The 24,550-nt window shown below is 34.2% G+C and overlaps 1 protein-coding gene across 1 annotated transcript; it reads left to right on the top strand.

Annotated features, from left to right (window-relative positions):
* Window positions 1-21,915: 21,915 nt before the first annotated feature.
* On the top strand, window positions 21,916-24,075 carry LOC142513684 (uncharacterized). Its single transcript, XM_075619736.1, has 2 exons — window positions 21,916-23,146; window positions 23,248-24,075. Exons 1-2 carry the CDS (start codon window positions 22,145-22,147, stop codon window positions 24,073-24,075), a joined length of 1,830 nt encoding a protein of 609 aa, XP_075475851.1. The 5' UTR covers window positions 21,916-22,144.
* The last annotated feature ends 475 nt before the right edge of the window (window positions 24,076-24,550 follow it).

The raw sequence follows: 24,550 nt of genomic DNA, 5'->3' as shown, positions 1-24,550 counted from the left end.
ATCAATTTCCAAACTGAAGGTCGATCATGATCTCCTTCCTTATTGGATTCGCAATAATAATGTTGTAATCTCCTGGATTTTGAACTAAAGAGATTTCTGCGAGCATTATCTTTTCCGATTCTGCTGCGACTATATGGAATGATATCCATGATCGATTCCAACAGAGTAATGGTCCTCGGGTATTTCAGCTACGTCGTTGTCTCATCAACCTTGCAAAAAATCAGGACTTTATCAGGTGTTTATTTCACAAAATTAAAGACATTGTGGGATGAATTAAGCAACTGTAGACCAAATTGTACTTGCGGAAAGAGTTGTTGTGGAGGCAATCAGGAGCTTCATCACGAATATGTTCTTTCGTTCCTCACGAGATTAAATGAATCTTTTGCTTCTATCCGTAGTCAAATCTTGTTAATGGATCCCTCCCTTAGGTTAACAAGGTGTTCTCCTTAGTTGCACAAGATGAAAGTCAAAAGAAAATTGGATATTCCTCTGCATTTCATTTCGAGACTCATAGATAGTTGCATTTGCTATCAAAGAGGGAAAATTCACGAAAGGTAATAACACCAATTCCATGCATTACCCCTCAAGAGGGCACATGAAAGAACGCCCTTTCTGTACTAAAAGTCAGATCGCAAGCCACACGGTGGACAAATGCTATAAAATACATGGATATCCTCCCGGATATAGACAGAATTATCGCCCCCAACAAACACCTCGTCCCCTGCCATTGTTAATCAGTGTCAGCAACTCATGACTTTTCTCTCTAGTCATCTCAACTCCTCCACAGGTTCACCACCACCATCAGATACAGGGACCTCGAATAGCTTTCGAACATGTACATGACTTATCTGTTATGTCCCACTCCATATTCTCTAATCTGCATGCTTGGATAGTTGATTCAGATGCCTCACGGCATGTATGCTATGACATTAAAGCTTTCTTCCATATGCGGCCAATCCATAATGCTTCGATTGCACTCCCGGACCAGACATCTTTATCTGTGGCATTTAGTGGTGATATTTGTATTGGGACACATCTGACCCTGCGTGATGTCCTTTATGTCCCACAGTTTAAATTTAACCTCATATCTTTTAGTGCATTAACCAAGGACTCGCAGCTTGCGGTAATCTTTCATCCTGACTATTTCCTTATTCAGGATGTCACCAACAAGAGGATGCTTGGCAAGGGTAGTTGCATTGATAGTGTATATGTGTTCGAATGCAGTCTTTTGAAGTCACATGTGCAAAAGACTTCATATACTGTAATTAGTGAAGTTTCTGTGCACTTTTGGCACAACAGATTAGGTCATTTGTCTGATCAAAGACTTGATGTACTAAAACAGATTTTACATATTGATACTCCAAAAACTGATGTTCATACTCCTTGTTACATTTTTCCGTTGGCAAAACAAAAGAGGCTACTGTTTGTTTCCCACAACCACATGACTCAAATGCTTTTGATTTAATACATTGTGATGTTTGGAGTCCGCTTGCTACAATCTCTCATAGTGGCTACCGCTATTTTCTAACAATTGGTGACGATGCAACACGATTCAAATGGGTTTACTTACTCAAGCATAAATCAGACGTTATTCATGTTATTCCTCAGTTTTACAATATGGTGGTCACTCAATTTCAAGCCAACATCAAGATCATACAGTCGGATAATGCCAAGGAATTAAATCTCACTATTTTTATCGACCAAAAGAGCATTACACATCAACTATCCTGCATCGAACGCCCTCAACAAAACTTTGTTGTTGAGAGAAAACACCAGCACCTTTTGAATGTGGCACGATCTTTATTTTTTCAAGCTTGCATTCCTCTAATATTCTGGACAGAATGTGTTCTTACAACCACCTTCTTGATCAATCGGACTCCTTTTCAACACCAATCACCTTTCGAAAGGTTACACAAGCTACCAGTTGATTATGATTCCCTCCGAGTCTTTGGTTGCTTGGCATATGCATCCACATTGTCTCAGCATGGCACAAAGTTTGCACCTCGAGCCAGACAATGTGTTGGAATAATAATTTCGGAGTTTGACAAGTTGAGCGTGAAAAGATTGAAGAACTGATCAAGACAACTGAACTAAAATGTGTAACTGATACTTGCCCGAAATGAAGACTAATGCGCAACTTATTAAAGGCAACTGAAGTGTTCAAAGCTAACTGAAGCTGTATAGTCAACTGGACGATAAGTTAAGACTGATCGGTTACACATCAATCAGCTATTCATATCGGCTATAAAGATTCAACTGATAAATCAGCTTGACACGTCATCAGTTAAGGAACGTAGCTATCAAGCGACAATTTGTACATAAGCATACTGCAGCTTGTAGTGGGAACGCCGCATTTCAGAAAAGGTATAGTGTATGATTGTCAGAAGAATGTTGATGTGTCTAACGGATATAAAGATTCAAACGCATTCAATGTTACCGTTGGAAGCAAAACCTATAAATAACCGAGAAGATCGGCTGATACGAAGTTAACCCAGTTACTGAGTTATTCATAAGCTATCAGAGAACACACAACAAACTATTATCAGTTACAAGAGGCTCTCGCCTATTAGATTTATTCATAGCTTTCAGGCTATATTTTGAGCTAAAGCACAAACACTTATTGTTGTAATATTCGATCTTTTAGAGATCAGTTGTGCTGAAAAATTACATCGGTTGAGTACTGATAAAAATTGTATTGAAACTAATAGTTTCGATTTTGCAGTGTTAAGTCCACACTGAAGTGAGTTTGTACAAAGTGTTGTATAGGTTAAAGTCTTTTAGTAAATATCATATCCTCGAGATAGAAGGGGTGACGTATGAGCGTTTGAAGTCTACGAACATCCACAAATCTTGCGTCCTTTAATTTCAGTTTATTCTATCTATCATTCAGTTTATTTCTGCACTTTCATTAGTTAATTGATCAAAATTGACAACAAGATTCCCGAATTCAGTTTATTACGAAACTGATTCATCCTTCGAAAAGTTGTGAAAATTGTCAAAGTGTTTATTCAACCCCCTTCTAAACACTTTATCACACCAACCGATACTAACACAATGTATATTTCTTGGTTACCCACCTGGTATGAAGGCATATCGGCTTCTAGATCTTGAGAACAATCAAGTTTTTATCTCGAGGGATGTCGTGTTCCATGAAAATGTGTTTCCATTCCACTATAACATCGGTAGTCAATCGAACATTGAGCCATTTCCCGTGTTGGTCTTACCCCCGACCACAAATAGATATTGAGATTTGTTGTGAAAAAGTAAAAATTTATGGTAAAAAGTAAAAATCTCAAACTCTCAAAATTTACCAAATTACACACTTTATAATATTTTTCTCTCTACTCAATTGTGATTTTCTTCACAAATGAAAGATCTATTTATAGGAAATCTTTACAAATAATCCAAAAATAAAATACATCATTACCTACATCATCACACACTAATTTTCAATATTTACAACTCTTATTTTCAACATTCAAATATTCAACATTCAAATATTCAATACTCACATTTTAAATATATTTTTCAACACTCCCCCTTGTGATGATGATCATAATGATTGTCTTCATTACGTGTTTTTATACTGCCTCGTTAAAAACCTTACTAGGAAAAACCCATTGGGATAAAAACCATAGTAAGGGAAAAAGAGTGCAGTCACGTAAACTCCCCCTCATGTTGACACGAACAATTCTTCACAAATTTCGTAGATTGCGCATCCCAATATTATATATGTGCTTTCTGAATATTGACGTAGGAAGTGCCTTTGTGAAGAGATCTGATGAGTTTTCACTTGATTGAATGTGACGAACATCAATATATTTATTCTTCTCTAGCTCCTTAGTGAATGCGAAGAACTTAGGAGGAATATGTTTAGTTCTGTCGCTTTTTATGTATCCTTCTTTCATTTGAGCAACACATGCAGCATTATCTTCATATAGTATCACAGGCTTCTCATCAGATGATAATCCGCATGAAATTTGGATATGTTGGGTCATTGATTTTAACCACACACATTCACGACTTGCTTCATGTAGTGCAATAATCTCGGCATGATTTGATGAAGTTGTTACGAGCGTTTGTTTCTGTGAACGCCAAGAAATTGCAGTGCCTCCACGAGTAAATACATATCCAGTTTGGGAACGTGCCTTGTGTGGATCAGATAAGTATCCAGCATCAGCATAACCAATTATACTTGGATTAGTATCTTTTGAATACAAAAGTCCCAAATCTGTCGTTCCTCGTAGATAACGGAATATATGTTTAATTCCGTTCCAGTGTCTCTTTGTTGGATATGTGCTAAATCTTGCCAACAGATTCACGGCAAAAGATATATCAGGCCTTGTACAATTTGTAAGGTACATAAGGGCACCGATGGCACTTAGATATGGTACTTCTGGACCAAGAATATCTTCATCATCTTCACATGGACGGAATGGATCCTTTTCTATGTTTAATGATCTAACAACCATTGGAGTACTTAAAGGATTTGATTTATCCATATTAAAACGTTTAAGGATCTTTTCTGTATAATTTGTCTGGTGAACAAACATTCCACATTCGTTTTGTTCAATTTGTAAACCCAGACAATACTTGGTTTTTCCAAGATCCTTCATTTCAAATTCTTCCTTCAAGTATGACACAACTTCTTGAATTTCTTTATTCGTTCCAATGATGTTTAAATCATCAACATATACAGCAATAATTACGCATCCGGATGTTGTTTTCTTAATGAAAACACAAGGGCATATTGAATTATTTACATATCCCTTTTTCATCAAGTGATCACTTAGTCGATTATACCACATTCGACCTGATTGCTTTAACCCATATAATGATCTTTGTAATTTCACAGAATAACATTCCCTGGGTTTTGAACTTTGTGCTTCAGGCATCTTAAATCCTTCAGGGATTTTCATATATATATTACTATCAAGTGATCCATATAAGTAAGCTGTAACAACATCCATAAGACGCATTTCTAAATTTTCAGATACCGCCAAGCTAATCAAATACCGAAACGTAATTGCATCCATCACGGGAGAATACGTTTCTTCATAATCAATTCCAGGCCTTTGAGAAAAACCTTGTGCAACAAGTCGAGCTTTATATCTTACTATTTCATTTTTCTCATTTCGCTTTCGAATAAAAACCCATTTGTATCCAACAAGTTTTACACATTCAGGTGTAAGGACTATAGGTCCAAAAACATTACGTTTATTTAACGAATCCAATTCAACATGGATGACTTCTTTCCATTTTATCCAATCCTGCCGATTTTTACATTCACCAAAAGATTTTGGTTCATGATCTTCGTTATCATTTATGATGTCGATTGCCACATTATAAGAAAATATATCATCAATTTCATCTATATCTTTTCGGTTCCATATTTTTCCAGTATTAATGTAATTGATAGAGATTTCATGATTCTCGTCAGTTTGTGGTTCTGACAGAACATTTTCATCATCATATGTTTCTTCAGGAACATCATTCTCTATTTTGTGATCATCATGTGTTTCTTCAGAAACATCATTCTTTATTTTGTGATCATCGTGTTTCTCTATGAATTTTTTTTTCGAGGATTTTTATCCTTGGAACCGACTGGCCTTCCACGCTTCAGGCGTTTAATGACATCACGAGTATCTTCAATTTGTTTCTTTGGAATTTCAATTCGAGCATGGGCATTTGCAGCATGTATATATGATTTAGTTACCCCTTTTGTGTCAGCAAATGCATCTGGTATTTGATTGGCTATTCTTTGCAAGTGTACAATTTGTTGTACATCTTTTTCACATTGTTTTATTCTTGGATCCAGATGTAACAACGATGATACATGCCATGTAATTTCCTTTTCGGTATGTTTCTGTTCTCCCCCTAACATTGGGAAGATTTCCTCATTAAAATGACAATCAGCAAAACGTGCTGTGAACACGTCGCCTGTCTGAGGTTCAAGATATCGAATGATTGATGGACTATCATAACCGATATAAATTCCAACCTTTCTTTGAGGTCCCATTTTCTTTCGTTGTGGTGGTGCAATAGGCACATACACCATACATCCAAAAATTCTCAGATGAGAAATGTCTGGTTCTTTACCAAATGCAAGCTGCAATGGGGAGTATTTATGATATGCACTTGGTCTGATGCGAATTAATGAAGCAGCGTGTAAAATTGCATGTCCCCATATAGAAATAGGGAGCTTTGTTTTCATAATCATTGGTCTAGCAATCATTTGCAGACGTTTAATCAATGATTCAGCCAATCTATTCTGTGTATGTACATGAGCAACAGGATGCTCAACAATAATTCCCATAGACATACAATAATCATTGAAAGTTTGGGAAGTAAATTCACCAGCATTATCAAGTCTAATTTTCTTGATTGTATAATCGGGAAATTGATTCCTCAATTTTATTATTTGAGCAAGTAATCTTGCAAATGCAATATTTCGAGTTGACAATAAACATACATGTGACCATTTGCTGGAGGCATCAATCAATACCATAAAGTATCTGAATGGTCCACATGATGGATGGATTGGTCCACAAATATCACCCTGAATACGTTCAAGAAACATTGGTGATTCAGTTTGGATTTTGGCTGGTGATGGTCTTATAATAAGTTTTCCAAGAAAACATGTTTTACATTGAAACTTATTATTCTGAAAGATCTTCTGGTCTTTCAGCGGATGACCATGTGTATTTTCTATAATTCTTCGCATCTAGGATGTCCCAATCGATCATGCCAATTGGTTAATATTGAAGAATTATCAACTACCATGTTTGATTCAATGGGACTTATGTGTGCATAATGCAATCCAGTAGGGAGCATTGGTAGTTTTTCAATCACATATTTCTTTCCTGATTTATATGTGATAAGACACATATATTTCTCATTCCCTTCATTCATTGTTTGAGTATCATACCCATGGGAATATATATCATTAAAACTCAACAAATTTCTTTTCGATTGTGGTGAATATAAAGCATCAATGATAAAAAATTTTGTACCATTAGGTAACAAAAATTGTGCTTTACCACATCCTTTAATCAAGTCTACAGGACCTGATATTGTATTCACCGTTGTTTTTGTTGGTTTTAGTTCCAAGAAATATCTTTTATCTCGGAGGATAGTGTGCGTTGTACCACTATCGGGTATGCAAACTTCAGCTTTGCTCATAGCATTTTCCATATTTGAACTTCAAAAAAATATGCAATGAAATAAATTACTTGCAATATATATTTAAATATAACACAAATCATAATTATACAATAAAACATTATTCTATGAATACATGAAAAATAGATTATTGTACATTTATATTCTACCATTATATTGTTCATTTTCAGAGAAATCGTTGAGAAAATCTGCAGCATCAATATTGTTCATTTCTATCCCACCAACATATTGATCATTTCCAGAGAAATCATTCATAAAATCACCAGCATCAAAATGAGTTGAATCAGTCAAACGGTCACTGCGTTCAGTGAAGTTGGTCTCCTTTTCTTTCCCCTTTAATGATTCTTTATAAAGTTTACAAAGGTGCTCAGGGGCTCGACAAACTTTGGACCAATGTCCTGGAGTACCACATCTGTAACAAGAACTTTCATATCTTTTTGAGTGATTCTCATTAACACTCATATTCTCATGATGCCTTTTCTGTGGATGGTTTGGGACGTTCTTTTGAGATGAGTTATAAAAATAACTATCTCGATTATTTTCAAAACCACGGCCTTGACCACGACCACGGCCAATTCCACGTCCACGTCCACGTCCACGACCTCGACCTCGACCAAAACCTTGTCTTTGAATTTGATTTTGGTTTCCAGGTTTAAATTCATTTTTATTTACAGCATTTACTTCTGGAAATGATGTTGATCCAGTGGGTCGGGACTGATGATTTCTCATTAATAGCTCGTTGTTTTTTTCCGCCACAAGAAGACAGGCGATGAGTTCAGAATATCTCGCGAATCCACGTACTCTATATTGTTGCTGTAGAGTAATATTTGATGCATGAAACGTGGAAAATGTTTTTTCAAGCATCTCAGATTCTGTGACCTCATGTCCACAAAATTTTAATTGCGAGATTATTCTATACATCGCCGAATTGTAATCACTGACTTTTTTAAAGTCTTGGAATCTCAATGTATTCCATTCATCCCGGGCGGTCGGAAGTATAACTTCTCTTATATGTTCGAATCTTTCTTTTAATCCCTTCCACAAAGCCATGTGATTTTTTTCAGTCAGATATTCACATTTCAATCCATCGTCGAGATGTCGACGCAAAAATATCATGGCTTTTGCCTTTTCTTGTGACGTGCATATGCCATTTTCTTTAATGGTCTCGCTTAGACCCAATGACTCAAGATGCATTTCTACATCTAGAGTCCATGGCATATAATTCTTTCCCGTGATGTCGAGCGCAACAAATTCGAGCTTTGTTAAATTTGACATGGTGGTACTAAAAAAAATTACGATGCATTTTATTAGTTAATAATTATTGCAATACAAAGTAACGGATAAACAACAAGTACAAGTATTTGTAAAAATAAAGAAAACGCACGAGGAGGATATTCTCCGATAAATAAAAGACTCGTGAGTATGATAACCAAAATAATTAAAAATATCCTTGAGAAAGCCATCTTCTTTTTTCTTCGAAAAATTTGATGATGGATAATTTTTAGAGAAGAAGAGAAAGTTGGAGTGATGGAATGTGTTTGTGAGATCATATTTATAGGGCAAAAAAATAGCCGTTGTTTACCATTTATGACCGTTGGGGTACAAAAAAAATAAAGGTATGTATTTGTATAATTTTATGATAATAATATGATATATATAATATTAGACATGTTTAAATAATTATGTATATCATATCATAATATTATAATGAGTGTCATAATTTATTTTGTTTAAAAACCTTATAGGCTTTTATACTTGTCGTATCCCTTACCGGGAGTGTGGGATGTCGTCTTAACATCCTCCCAGGATTTATAACAAGTTTATGAAAAATTTATTTTTATTATTTCTAATAATAACATTATATTGTATATTAAATAAATACACAATAAATAAATAACAGTAAAATAAATATAATTATTTTTGTTACCTTTTTCTTCTGTTTGGAGCTTGGAAAAGTATGTAGGACTTTTAGAGCTTCGTGCTGATAACGTGTTGTGAAAAAGTAAAAATTTATGGTAAAAAGTAAAAATCTCAAACTCTCAAAATTTACCAAATTACACACTTTATAATATTTTTCTCTCTACTCAATTGTGATTTTCTTCACAAATGAAAGATCTATTTATAGGAAATCTTTACAAATAATCCAAAAATAAAATACATCATTACCTACATCATCACACACTAATTTTCAATATTTACAACTCTTATTTTCAACATTCAAATATTCAATACTCACATTTTAAATATATTTTTCAACAAGATTAAATATGTTTCTTCCCCACATTTTTTTATTTATTATTGTAATTATTATTTATTATTATTATCAAGGAAGATGTGAATTCCGAAGTTGGTCATCAGTTCTAACCTCGTTAATCAAACCCCAAATGAAATAAAGAAAATGGAAAACCATATTCATCAATAACATGAACACAAAGTCATGCTCTTACAAACGAAAATCAACATTTAATTACAAAAGGATTTAAAAAAAGATATGTTTACGCTTCTCACTATCAAATTATTATTAACATAATCTCACGAGATTACAGAATTTATAATCTCATTTTCGTTAAGAGTAGTGATGAGATATATATGGAGGCTGATCCAATATTGTTGTTCCTTAAATATATATTACAATAAATATAACAATTAATATTAATCATCAGAAGACAATTCAACTAAACAAAAGCAAAATGATACAAACAATTGTATATCTGATACCTTTCTATCTCTCTCTTTTTCTTTTTATATATAGTTTATGTTTGAACAATTACTTATAAAATGTTTTTTTTATCGAAGTTTATTTTTTAAAAAAAATCTATAAAAGTTTTTATAGTTATTTCAAGAATACATATATGTTTGGACAACTATTTTATAAAAATATTTTTACAATAAAAAATTTGCATGTTTTATTTTACATCATTGCTTACATTTTTTGAAAAAATACATCTAGATTGTTCTCTAAAAATTATACTTGAAAACTTTTTTCTAAAAATATGTTTCAAACTTTTTTTAAAAAATATTGTTCAAATACATGTTTTAATTAAGTTTTTTTCACTTATAAAACATTAAAATAGATTTTAAAATACTTCCACAAACAAATCTTTATTATTATTTTTAATGTTTTCAGCATATTTGAAAAGAAACACAAATATGGCTAACATCACAAAGACAGGTCTACCATTCCAAAAATAGAAACAATTTATAAAAAAAAAGATCAGAATGTCAGCTTTTCTTTAAACGTTCTAAAGACATTGAACGATTCCTACTAAAATATACATAATATTTTTATTTAAAGCTTTAAATTAAGAAAAAATATTCAAATATTTTACAATTTATTTTTAGAACATTGTTTTTACCAATCCCACAAATTAATTCTCAATTTGTACCTACTTCTATCAGTTTTAATTAAAGTTCACTGTTTACTGACTCAAAAACTTTAAGATATGAAAGAATGTTATGATAGTGCTCGAATCCATATATTTGAACGCGTAACCAAAATTGCACGAATCTAATGATCATAAACACTTCAATCCCAATATTATAAGGAGTGCAATTTCGAAGCAATTGATGCTTAATTAGAGAGTGTGGTGTGTGTGTATATATATATATTACATTGTCATTTAAATAATTATGTTTTCTACTAAAATTTAATATGCAATTAAGCATGCACTTATGTCAAAGATCACAATTATAAGTTAAGCATTAGCACCTAAATGTGGTTTTTTAACGTGACATCACATTGAAGTGTTTTTGCTTAATATAGCCACCTCACTATTTTTAATTATCTAAAATTTTATTATTATATATTTAATTTTTTATATATAAATACATTTAAGTTTAGAACGAAATCTGGTTTTTTATTGAAACTTATTCCCAACTTTTGATTAACATAAATTAGGGTTTTGCTCTTCTCTTACCAAGTCCATAACATAAATTAGGTGTTTTATTTTTTGATATTTATTTCTAATTTTTTATTAAACATAATTTTTTAAATTAAAACATTGATGATATAACATAAATTAAGCTACTAATTGTTTTTTAGAACTTAGGAAATGTTACTCCAACTGTCATATCCTAATTAGGGTTTCTACCATAAATGGATAAGAGATGTGAGTCCAATCGACATCAATCACGCCTCTAACACAACAGGTAAAATTTATCTCTCTCTGCATTTAAATAATGTTCCATATGCATGGGCGCGTCAGACCTTCTGCTTTTGCTTTCCCTATCTTTTTTTTTTTATATTTTTTTTGTAATTGGCCGCTAACAAGTAACGGCGCAACAATGTCTTGGGGCGAGCTTTGCTCGGCAATGGGTATAAGGGGATGGATAACTAGGTTTGGTGCGAGAAGGGCTCACGTGGTGTTTTTTTCGGTGCGACGCCATGGGGTGGTGTTCGAGAGTAGTGTTTGATGGAGGGGCAGCGATGGTGGTTGAGTTTTCTTCGCTTGGGGAAGGGGGGTGAACGGGGTGGTTTTTTGGTGTTGCTGAGGATTGGACGACAACTTTTGAGGTTATCAGAGTGGGTAGCGAGGACAGTAGAGCGGCTGGGTTGCCTCGAGCATCCATGGTGCGGTGCAGGCCGTTGTGGGGAGGGAGTCGCAGTTTTCTCTGGTGATCAGGTGGCGTTAGGGCGATGGCGGAGGCCCTCGCAGACGGAACTTAATATTATTTTTTTCAAGTTGATGTTTAGATATCTAGATTGTGAACTATACTTAAAACAATAAATAAATGCTAATAAATTTTACAGTTTATATCTTTTATATATGTATTTTAGTACAACTTAGGTGGGATGAGAATTCAAAAATTGTTTAACATCGGTTTTGAGAGAATTATGTCAGTTCAGCTAACATGCTGTTGGAGTTTATATCTTATATAATATTGTAGAAAATAGATTATTATTCATCGGTAAAACGCCTCACATCTAATAAATAATATAGTAACATCTATTTGACTATATCTTAATTCTCTTTGTTGACAAGGAAATTTGATCAGCTTTTTACACTTGTTCATTTCTTGCTAGCAAATGACACCCAGATAATATAAAGTTATTTAAATAATACTTAACACTCATATACTGATTTGAAAGTTAATAGATCAAAACCAAAAAATAGTTATTTTTCCCAAAATTTATTTTGAATACCACTTAACTTTTGTTTCGGATATTTGGCTATGCCCAAAACCACCAACACCGTTGGATCAAGTAGACCTGCACAACATGATATGCACGGTAGATGATCCATTCTTCTAAACTTTATATACCGTGTAAAAATCTAGATAGATTAAGGTTAAATTTCACAAAAGTCTAGAAATCTATTATATCTTTCTCTTTCTATATTTTTAAACAAATGTTTAATTATTTATTAATCATTAATAGTTTAATTAAAGTAACTCTTCATATACTCATAAAGATATTTTTATTCCCCATTAGTGTATCTTGTAATTTAAAATTTTTAAATCTAATGTCATTTATCATATTAAATATTTGATTGCTATTTAATATTTTTATTTTATTTTTAAGCAACTATCCCAAGAATGGAATCATCTGTACTATTTTGATTTTAATGAGTGTGTTGACCTCTTGTACAAAGAACTACCTCATCTTGAAGATGCAGCGACACTTGCCGAGAACAGTTCTAATGGCGCCCGTGTTGAAGATGTTTTTCTATAGGCTATAAAGCGAGGTTTATTAGCTACAACTTTGTGCGAGGATGGACGAGACATGAATCATGTCGCCCACTTTGACGATAAGGTAAAATATTATTGTACTTTTAGTATAGTAGATAATTAAAAGAGGATTATTGGGATCGCCAATATACCCAAGTAATTCAAATTTGTAATTTAAATTTATAGGACGGAGTGATTATTTCCTAATCCTACTTTTTTTTATGAATAAGATTATTCATTCATTCCGCATGTGTGGCCGAAACATCATTTGGTGTTGAGTTTGAAGATAGAAACACATGGAAGTAAGAGGCAATTTTTGATAATACAAAATAGCCATTGATATATCTCAGTGCCATTTGAAGGGAATATTTTATTCCAGTGTTTTTGATTGCCCATTATTAATCCACAAATGAAGGATTGAGGTATGCATAGTTTTTTCCTTGAATTATTTTTTTTTCCGGTGCGACGCCATGGGGTGGTGTTCGAGAGTAGTGTTTGGTGGAGGAGGAGCAGAGGTGGTTGGGTTTGCTTCGCTTTGGGGGGAGGGGGCATGGTGGTTTTTTGCTGTTGAGTTTGAAAATAGAAACATATGGAGGAAAGAGGCAATTTTTGATAATAAAAAATAGCAATGACATTAACAATGTTTTAAAGGATATATCTCAGTGTCGTTTGAAGGGATGATCTTATTACAGTGTTTTTGGTTGCCCATTATTAATCCACAAATGAAGGATTTATCGTACGGTAAAGTTGAGGTAGGTGTAGTTTTTTTTCCTTGAATTAATTTTGTTCCGGTGCGACGTCATGGGGTGGTGTTCGAGAGTAGTGTTTGTTGGATGAGAAGCGGAGGTGGTTGGGTTTGCTTCGCTTGGGAAAGAGTGGACATAGTGGTTTTTTGGTGTTGAGTTTGAAGATAGAAACACATGGAAGAAAGAAGCAATTTTTGATAATACAAAATAGGCATGGCATTAAAAATGGGTTTAAAGAATATATCTCAGTGCCATTTGAAGGGAAGATCTTATTCCAGTGTTTTTGGTTGCCTATTATTAATCCACAAATGAAGGATTTACCGTACGGTAAAGTGGAGGTATGTGTAGATTTTTTTCCTTCAATTAATTTTGTTCCGATGCGACGCCATGGTGTGGTTTTCGAGAGTAGTGTTTGGTGGAGGAGCAGCGGAGGTGGTTGGGTTTGCTTCGCTTGGGGGGTAGTGAACAGGGTGGTTTTTTTGTGTTGAGTTTGAAGATAGAAACACATGGAAGAAAGAGACAATTTTTTATAATACAAAATAGCCATGACATTAAAAATGGGTTTAAAGAATATATCTCAGTGCCATTTCAAGGGAATATCTTATTCCAGTGTTTTTGGTTGCCCATTATTAATCCACAAATGAAGGATTTACTGTACGGTAAAGTTGAGGTATGTGTAGTTTTTTTTCCTTAAATTAATTTTGTCCCGGTGCGACGTCATGGGGTGGTGTTCGAAAGTAGTGTTTGGTGGACGAGCAGCGGAGTGAACATGGTGGTTTTTTGGTGTTGAGTTTGAAAATAGAAACAATGGAAGAAATAGACAATTTTTGATAATACAAAATGGCCATGACATTAACAATGTGTTTACAGGATATATCTCAGTGTCATTTTAAAGGAAGATCTTATTCCAGTGTTTTTGGTTGCCCATTATTAATCCACAAATGAATGATTTACCGTACGGTAAAGTTGAGTTATGTGTAGTTTTTTTTCCTTGAATTAATTTTGTTCCGTTGCGAAGTCATGGGGTGTTGTTCGAGAGTAGTGTTTGTTGGAGGAGAAGCGGAGGTGGTTGGGTTTGCTTCGCTTGGGAGAGGAGTGAACAGGGTGGTTTTTTGGTGTTGAGTTTGAAGATAGAAACACATGGAAGAAAGAAGCAATTTTTGATAATACAAAATATGCATGGAAGAAATAGACAATTTTTGGTGTTGAGTTTGAAAATAGAAACAATGAAAGAAATAGACAATTTTTGATAATAAAAAATGGCCATGACATTAACAATGTGTTTACAGGATATATCTCAGTGTAATTTGAAGGAAAGATCTTATTCCAGTGTTTATGGTTGCTTATTATTATTCCACAAATGAATGATTTACCGTACGGTAAAGTTGAGTTATGTGTAGTTTTTTTTCCTTGAATTAATTTTGTTCCGGTGCGAAGTCATGGGGTGTTGTTCGAGAGTAGTGTTTGTTGGAGGAGAAGCGGAGGTGGTTGGGTTTGCTTCGCTTGGGAGAGGAGTGAACAGGGTGGTTTTTTGGTGTTGAGTTTGAAGATAGAAACACATGGAAGAAAGAAGCAATTTTTGATAATACAAAATATGCATGGCATTAAAAATGGGTTCAAAGAATATATCTCAATGCCATTTGAATGGAAGATCTTATTCCAGTGTTTTTGGTTGCCCATTATTAATCCACAAATGAAGGATTTATCGTACGGTAAAGTGGAGGTATGTGTAGATTTATTTCCTTCAATTAATTTTGTTCCGATGCGACGCCAGGGTGTGGTTTTTGAGAGTAGTGTTTGGTGGAGGAGCAGTGAGGTGGTTGGGTTTGCTTCGCTTGGGGGGTAGTGAACATGGTGGTTTTTTTTTTGTGTTGAGTTTGAAGATAGAAACACATGGAAGAAAGAGAAAATTTTTGATAATACAAAATAGCCATGACATTAAAAATGAGTTTAAAGAATATATCTCAGTGCCATTTGAAGGGAATATCTTATTCCAGTGTTTTTGGTTGCCCATTATTAATCCACAAATGAAGGATTTTACTGTACGGTAATGTTGAGGTATGGGTAGTTTTTTTTTCTTAAATTAATTTTGTTCCTGTGCGACGTCATGGGGTGGTGTTCGAGAGTAGTGTTTGGTGGACGAGCAGCGGAGATGTTTGGGTTGGTTTCGCTTGGGTGGGGTGGAGTGAACATGGTGGTTTTTTGGTGTTGAGTTTGAAAATAGAAACACATGGAAGAAAGAGACAATTTTTGATAATACAAAATGGCCATGACATTAACAATGTGTTTAAAGGATATATATCAGTGTAATTTGAAGGAAAGATCTTATTCCAGTGTTTATGGTTGCCCATTATTATTCCACAAATGAATGATTTACCGTACGGTAAAGTTGAGTTATGTGTAGTTTTTTTTTCCTTGAATTAATTTTTTTCCGGTGCGATGCCATTGGATAGTGTTCGAGAGTAGTGTTTGGTAGAGGAGCAGCAGAGGTGGTTGGATTTGCTTCGCTTGGGGGGGTGAACATGGTGGGTTTTTGGTGTTGATTTTGAAAATAGAAACACATGGAAGAAAGAGGCAATTTTTGATAATACAAAATATTCATGACATTAACAATGTGTTTAAAGGATATATCTCAGTGTCATTTTAAAGGAAGATCTTATTCCAGTGTTTTTGGTTGCCCATTATTAATCCACAAATGAAGGATTTACCGTACGGTAAAGTTGAGGTATGTGTAGTTTTTTTCCTTGAATTAATTTTGTTCCGATGCGAAGTCATGGGGTGTTGTTCGAGAGTAGTGTTTGTTGGAGGAGAAGCGGAGGTGGTTGGGTTTGCTTCGCTTGGGAGAGGAGTGAACATGGTGGTTTTTTGGTGTTGAGTTTGAAGATAGAAACACATGGAAGAAAGAAGCAATTTTTGTTAATACAAAATATGCATGACATTAAAAATGGGTTCAAAGAATATATCTCAATGCCATTTGAAGGGAAGATCTTATTCCAGTGTTTTTGGTTGCCCATTATTAATCCACAAATGAAGGATTTAACGTACGGTAAAGTGGAGGTATGTGTAGATTTTTTTCCTTCAATTAATTTTGTTCCGATGCGACGCCAGGGTGTGGTTTTTGAGAGTAGTGTTTGGTGGAGGAGCAGCGGAGGTGGTTGGGTTTGCTTCGCTTGGGGGGTAGTGAACAGGGTGGTTTTTTTGTGTTGAGTTTGAAGATAGAAACACATGGAAGAAAGAGACAATTTTTGATAATACAAAATAGCCATGACATTAAAAATGGGTTTAAAGAATATATCTCAGTGCCATTTTAAGGGAAGATCTTGTTCCAGTGTTTTTGGTTGCCCATTATTAATCCACAAATGAAGGATTTACCGTACGGTAAAGTTGAGGTATGTATAGTTTTTTCCTTGAATTAATTTTGTTCTGGTGCGTCGCCATGGGGTGGTGTTCGAGAGTAGTGTTTGGTGGAGGAGCAACGAAGGTGGTTAGGTAGTGAACATGGTGGTTTTTTTGTGTTGATTTTGAAGATAGAAACACATGGAAGAAAGAGACAATTTTTGATAATACAAAATAGCCATGACATTAACAATGAGTTTAAAGGATATATCTCTGTGCCATTTGAAAGAAATATCTTATTCTAGTGTTTTTTGTTGCCCATTATTAATCCACAAATGAAGGATTTACCGTACGGTAAAGTTGAGATATGTATAGTTTTTTTCCTTGAATTAATTTTGTTTATATTTATATTATTTTTTCAGTATCTTTTTATACTATATTCCTTGAGATTTTAATACAATCTAATATTATTTATGTAGAAAGTGTTGACTGCCCCTCGTAAGAGGAAGCTCATTGCAGGAGCCTTTTGGTATGTCTCTCTTTATATTACATTTATTCAAGTTAGGTTTTTTTCTTATACAAGTGTTTTTGGTGATTTTTTACATGGAATTGTGGTTTTTGTAATGTTTTTTCATGGAATTGGAGTTATGGTTTATGCATGATCATAGAGGATCCATTGCCTATTGTCTTAATAATAATAAATATAATTATTTCTTATGTTCATCATGGATTTGGATTTAACTAATTTTTTAGCTCTTCCAAACAGGGGCTCGTTACTTTTATTAATTGAACGACAACTCTATGAATTTATAAATCACATATTCAAGTAATTAAAATATAAGAGATGAAATTGGAGCGAGTTGACATGGTGGTTTTTGGTGTTGAGTTTGAAGATAGAAACACATGGAAGAAAGACACAATTTTTTGATAATACAAAAAGCCATGATATTAACAATGTGTTTTAAGGATATATATCAGTGTCATTTGAAGGGAAGATCTTATTCCAGTGTTTTTGGTTGCCCATTATTAATTCACAAATGAAGGATTTACCATACGGTAAAGTTGAGGTATGTATAGTTTTTTTCCTTGAATTAATTTTATTTCGGTGTGACGCAATGCGGTGGTGTTCGAGAATAGTGTTTGGTGGAAGTGCAGCGGAGGTGGTTGGGTTTGCTTCTCTTGGGGGGGTTGAACATGGTGGTTTTTTGGTGTTGCTGGGGACTGGGCGACAACTTTTAAGGTTATCAGAGTGGGTTACGAGGACAGTAGAGCGGCTGGGTTGTCTCGATCATCCATGGTGTGGTGCAAGCGGTTGTGGGGAGGGGGTCGCAGTTTTCTCTGGTGATCAGGCGGCGTTGAGGCGATAGCGGAGGCCCTCGCAGACGGAACTTAAGATTGTTTTTTTCAAGTTGATGTTTAGATATCTAGATTGTGAACTATACTTAAAACAATAAATAATTGCTAATAAATTTTACTGTTTATATTTTTATATATGTATTTTAGTACAACCTAGGTGGGATGTGAATTCAAAAATTGTTTAACGTCGGTTTTGAGAGGATTATGTCAGTTCAGCTAACATGTTGTTGGAGTTTATATCTTATATAATATTGTAGAAAGTGGATTATTATTACATGTTTTTTTTCACAAACAAATTCTTTTAGGCTATATATTACGGAACGCTAGCGAATGAGGATATAAATAATTGATACTACCATGCTGTCTTAGTGGTAGAAAGTTGAAAGATAGAAACACATGGAAGAAAGAGACAATTTTTGATAATACAAAATAGCCATGACATTAACAATGAGTTTAAAGGATATATCTCTGTGCCATTTGAAAGAAATATCTTATTCTAGTGTTTTTTGTTGCCCATTATTAATCCACAAATGAAGGATTTATCGTACGGTAAAGTTGAGATATGTATAGTTTTTTTCCTTGAATTAATTTTGTTTATATTTATATTATTTTTTCAGTATCTTTTTATACTATATTCCTTGAGATTTTAATACAATCTAATATTATTTATGTAGAAAGTGTTGACTGCCCCTCGTAAGAGGAAGCTCATTGCAGGAGCCTTTTGGTATGTCTCTCTTTATATTACATTTATTCAAGTTAGGTTTTTTTCTTATACAAGTGTTTTTGGTGATTTTTTACATGGAATTGTGGTTTTTGTAATGTTTTTTCATGGAATTGGAGTTATGGTTTATGCATGATCATAGAGGATCCATTGCCTATAGTCTTAATAATAATAAATATAATTATTTCTTATGTTCATCATGGATTTGGATTTAACTAATTTTTTAGCTCTTCCAAACAGGGGCTCGTTACTTTTATTAATTGAACGACAACTCTATGAATTTATAAATCACATATTCAAGTAATTAAAATATAAGAGATGAAATTGGAGAGAGTTGACATAGAAGACAAAGCAGGAATATGTAGGTCAACACGATCTAAATATTGTTTTAAAATGTTGTGGTATTCTTGCGGCCGGGTGATTTGGCAGGGTGCTTTTGATTAAATATGTGAAGATTCTCTTCGGTACGGATTGATGTTGTCTAATGCTAGAGCGAGGCTTCGCCCTAAGCATAAATGGAGCCTATCACTACAAGAAATTTTTAAATCAACAACACACATACGACAACGGTTTTAATTAAAACCGTTGTTAAAAAGCGTTTTTTTAAGCAAGAGACAACGGTTTTATAAAAACTGTTGTCTTTTGGGGGTCAAAGACAACAGTTTTTAAGGTCAATGACAACGGTTCTGTGAACTGTTGTCTATTAGCGTGTTTTTTGGACAATTTACAACGGTTTGTGGATGCTATTGCCATACTTAGCGACGATTTTGCAACAACTGTCGCTAAATTTGGCGACGATTAAATCAACCCGTTAGTATTTCAAAATTGCGACGGTTAGATATACAAACGTCGCTAACTTTAATAAAACAGTCGCTACATTTAGCGACGGTAAAAAAAATTGTCGCATAATTTAACGTAGCGACGATTTTACTCAACCCGTCGCTAATATAGCGACGGGCATTAGGTCTAACCGTCGCAAAATTTAAATTTTGAAAATAACGTCATAATTAGCGACGGTTTGGTCTTTAACCGTCGCTATTAGCAACGATTTAAACAAATAACCGTCGCAAAATTTTCTATAAATACCACCACTCTCAATACATTTTCTTACCCCCACTTCACAACACTTAAAATTTTTCTCTCTTACACAATTTTACCACATCACAACACTTAAAATTTGCATCTTTTAGATGATTTTAGTTTCGATATAATGTAAATTTTTTCCATTTAATTTTTGGTAAATTTTTAAGTGTTAGTTAAGATCAAGAATTATGTTATCATAGTAATATTGTAAGTTTTTTTAGATTTATTAATTAACGGTAATTTGCTGAAAAATGCATCTGTCCAATATTTTGTTATGATTCAGTACCTATGAGTTTATTTTTGTGTTTTAATACCTGAAAACAGTCTAGCTTTATTTTTAGTACATGTGTTATGCAATTTTACATTTTTACCCCTTTTTAATGAATAAAAAATTATAAGAATCCATCCCTATTGCTGTTCATCTTCCCTCATCGGCTCTCTTTCTCGCTTCCCCTCCTGTTGTCTTCTGTCCGAGAAACCTTTTTTTTTTCCTTCAATTTCTTAATCGGCTCTCTTTCTCGCTTCCCCTCCTGTTGTCATCTGTCCGAGAAACCTTTTTTTTCCTTCAATTTCTTACACACCCTTATCTATAAACCCTCTCCCGTTCTCCATCTGCCCAATTTACCATATTTCCGCAAATGTATGTAACTAACTCTTCGCACAAACCCGTAGCTCAAAATCGTCAATCTTTGTAACGAAGCGTAGAAATTTCCCAGCAAAGCCGAGTCCCTACCAGCGCTACTATTGCTGGAAACTTTGCAAAAACCAGAACTTCTTGGTCGAAGCAATTTCTGGGTCGAAGCAGCGTATGTGAGGAGGAGAATAAGGTTGAACAAAGTAATATGCTTGATTGAATCCAATTTATGTTTTTTTTTTTGTTAATAAAATTTGGTGCATTACCGTGAAATTGAATTTTAGGCCAGTATTGTGAAATTGAATTTTGTTGTTTTGACCGAATACGGACATTAATGTGCATGATATTGGGAACAAGTTTTGTTTACAATAAGTTGTTAGTTTATAGAATATACTTTGAATGATAGTTATGTGAGATTAGTTTGGCTTGTGAAAATGAGATTGTTTTAGTTTATTTTGACGGAATGTTTTTTATTTGGTTTGATAGAATGAGATTGTAATTTGATATTAGTTTCCGCATGTAAGATCTTTATCATGTTTCCACTTGATTTCTTTTGTGCACTATTTTTTTTTTGACTTGACTTACCTTTTATCAAACAATTTTGAGAAGAATTGTTGAACTAGTACGATGATTTTGTAGAAAAATAGTTCTAAAATTGGATGATTTTGTTGAACTATAACGTGTATAGAAAAATTTCTGCTTCAATATTGTTTGAGCACAAAGGTCGATTTTGGATAAGTTGTGATTTTATTTTATGTAATTCATTTATCCCCATTATTTGAGTTTTTATTTAATGTAAGACATTGTAGAACTGATATTCTGTTTTTGGATTTCCAATTTATTTGACGCCTAAATCGGCAGAAGCAAATATTAATAATTTAGATATTCGACGATCGATTTATTGATGGAAGTCGGTTCGGGGAGCCCAATATTTTCGTTTCTTGGAAGTTGCCGCTACGTCAATGGTCTTTATTTGATTTCAATTCCTAATGGCGCAACTTTGTTAGAGATATTCGAGAGTTTAGGACTAAAATGTGCGGCTATTAATTCTGAATTAACGTTATTGCAATACATGGCACCCCATGATCATATTGCAGTAACCCTGAATGAAGATGACGATGTTCGAAATATGATAAACCTTCACAGTTGTTTGAAACTAAATATAATCAAATTGATAGCATTTCCAAAAGATGATCAGAGCCCAGTCATTGCGAGGTAACTTCCTTTTTTATTTTTGTTTGCATTGTTTTTATTGTTTGTTTGCAGGTTTCAGATATTGCAGAGTTGGTAAATGAGTTATTGTTTGTTTTTTACTGTTGTGCATGGCTTGAGTATTGTTTGTTATATTTATAGTTCACTTTAAATTATGTAAAAGAATATTGATGTGTTTCCTCATGTATTTTATTGATTTGTATTAAAATGGTTAGGTTTGATTTTGCTGATGAAGTTTGTTCTGATGGAGGTCACGAGCTTGACGTTGGCACTTTAACCAATTCTATTGATGCTTGGATTCATTGCATACGTGGTGTTGGGCAAAAATTTAAAGATGCAGCTGAATTCAGGATTTGTCTTAAAAATTATGTTATTGCCAGTAGAAGATCTTTTAGGTACAGGAGAAATGAAAGTGGTAAGATCTTAGTTGTTTGCAGCAAAGAGAATTGTGAGTGGAAAATTTATGCCTCCAAACATAAATCGGACAATTCATTCGGCATAAGAAAGTGCAACCTAAGCCATAGTTGTGGGGATGATAATTTGCGGAGTAGAGGTCACCCTAAAGCTGATTCATCCTGGGTAGCTAATGTTGTGAAGGAGAAGTTAAGGGGAGAGCCATCATATCGCCCATGTACAATGCTGAAGGACATTGAAAGAGATTATGGAGTAGAACTTAAGTATCATAAAGTTTGGGCGGGTAAAGAGATGGCAATGCATGATATTTATGGAACTGATAAGGGGTCGTATGATAAATTACGATGGTATTGTCATGCTGTTAAAGAAACAAATCCCGGGAGTTTTGTTGAATGTGAAATTGATTCGATGACAAACAAATTTAGACGGTTATTCATATGTTTTCATGCATGTCTGGTTGGTTTTATTAGTGGTTGTCGGCCATTATTATTTTTGGATGGAACTCACAATAAGAACAAGTACAAAGGATGTTTATTAGGCGATGTGGCAAAGGATGCGAATGATGATGTTTTTACACTTGCGTATGCAATTGTTGATGCAGAAAACGATTCTAATTGGGAATGGTTTTGCTACCAGTTAAAACATGTATTGGCATCCCAATACATAATGATATTCCGTAGCTACATTTTTTTCTCTGACCGACATCCTGGACTTATCAAAGCTATTCAGACTGTGTTCCCTGGTAGTCACCATTCTTATTGTTTAAGACATCTGGTCGATAACTTTGTCAAGCAGGTTTGTCTTATGGTGATTTTTCAATAATTTAACCATCTTTTTTTTTTGTTATTCTTCATTAGTTGGTTATTATCTGTAATGTTTTTAAATTTTTTTTGCAGGTATTGCGTAGGTATCCTCTCCATAACAAGAAACATTGGTCTTCTGTTTTGAAGAAAGCTGCGTACACCCCATCAAGACATGAATTCTCGCAACATATCAAAAGCATAATCGATTCGATGCCGCTCGCCCAGGAGTTTCTTGTGAGTGTGCCCTCAGAAAATTGGGCCAATTCTATGTTTGTGGGTGAGCGATGGGGTGTCATTAATAATAATATTGTTGAAAGCTGGAACAATTGGGTAAAACAAGCGCGATATCTACCTATTGTGGGTATGATAGATAACATACGAATTCAAATAATGACCACGATGCACAAAAGACGAGAAAAAACAATGGCGATGATCGGAGAACTAAGTCCAAGAAAGGAGAAGGAGGTGTCAATTGCATACGGACAATCTCGAAGCTTAAAGGTGCACAAGTCATGTGGAGCTCTGTTTGAGGTGATAGATGGGGACAAAAGTTTTTCAGTGGATTTGAATTCATGTCGTTGTTCATGTCGATATTGGCAGATGTATAGGCTACCGTGCAAGCATGCTTGCTCGTGCATAGAATCAAAGTCTTTGTCGGTTTATCAATTCTGTGATGGATATTTTAAGATGAACATGTACCGCCAAGCTTATAAAGGAATCATAAATCCAATTCCAACAAATGACATGAGGGAGGGTTATCTGAATGATGGACCTACCATTTATGCTCCTACAACCCGTAGCCAGCCAGGACGTAGAAGGACCAAACGGATACCTTCTCAAGTTGAACAACGTGTGACAACGTGTGGGAGATGTCATGGGCGAGGGCATAATAGACGAACTTGCAAAGAACCAGTGCCATAATTTGTTTGATTGACATATACATTAATACTATATCGTTTACTTCCATTATCTTAAGTTATTTGTAATTTAATTTATTTTAAAAATTCCAAATTGCTATCTTAATTTTTTTAATTGGTTGCAGGCATGTGTTAGAGTAAGAAAGCAGCATGGAAGGTTGTTCAAAAAAGACAACAAGATGTGGTGGCATTTTGTGAATATATTTGGTGTTGTTCATAGAATTAATCGATCTTTTGGATCATTACGTTTATGGTAGCCATTTTTTGTTTGTTGTTTTGACGTGATGGTAAGACTTATCGTGCGTTGATGGCATGACATTTTTTTTGTAAACAAACACTGAATCTGTTCAATTTACAAGTATTAGGTAGTATTTGAAGTTTGTAATGAAGAAGACTAATGTGTTGTTGTCAAACTCAATTGGTTCATTGAGATTGGAAAACTGTATGCTGTTGCAAAACAACAGATTATGTGTTTGGAA

This window comes from Primulina tabacum, chromosome 1 (genome assembly GCF_025594145.1).
Source record: "Primulina tabacum isolate GXHZ01 chromosome 1, ASM2559414v2, whole genome shotgun sequence".
NCBI lineage: Eukaryota > Viridiplantae > Streptophyta > Magnoliopsida > Lamiales > Gesneriaceae > Primulina > Primulina tabacum.
The sequence above is the reverse complement of the archived record's forward strand: the minus strand, read 5'-3'. Positions and strand labels throughout refer to the sequence as shown.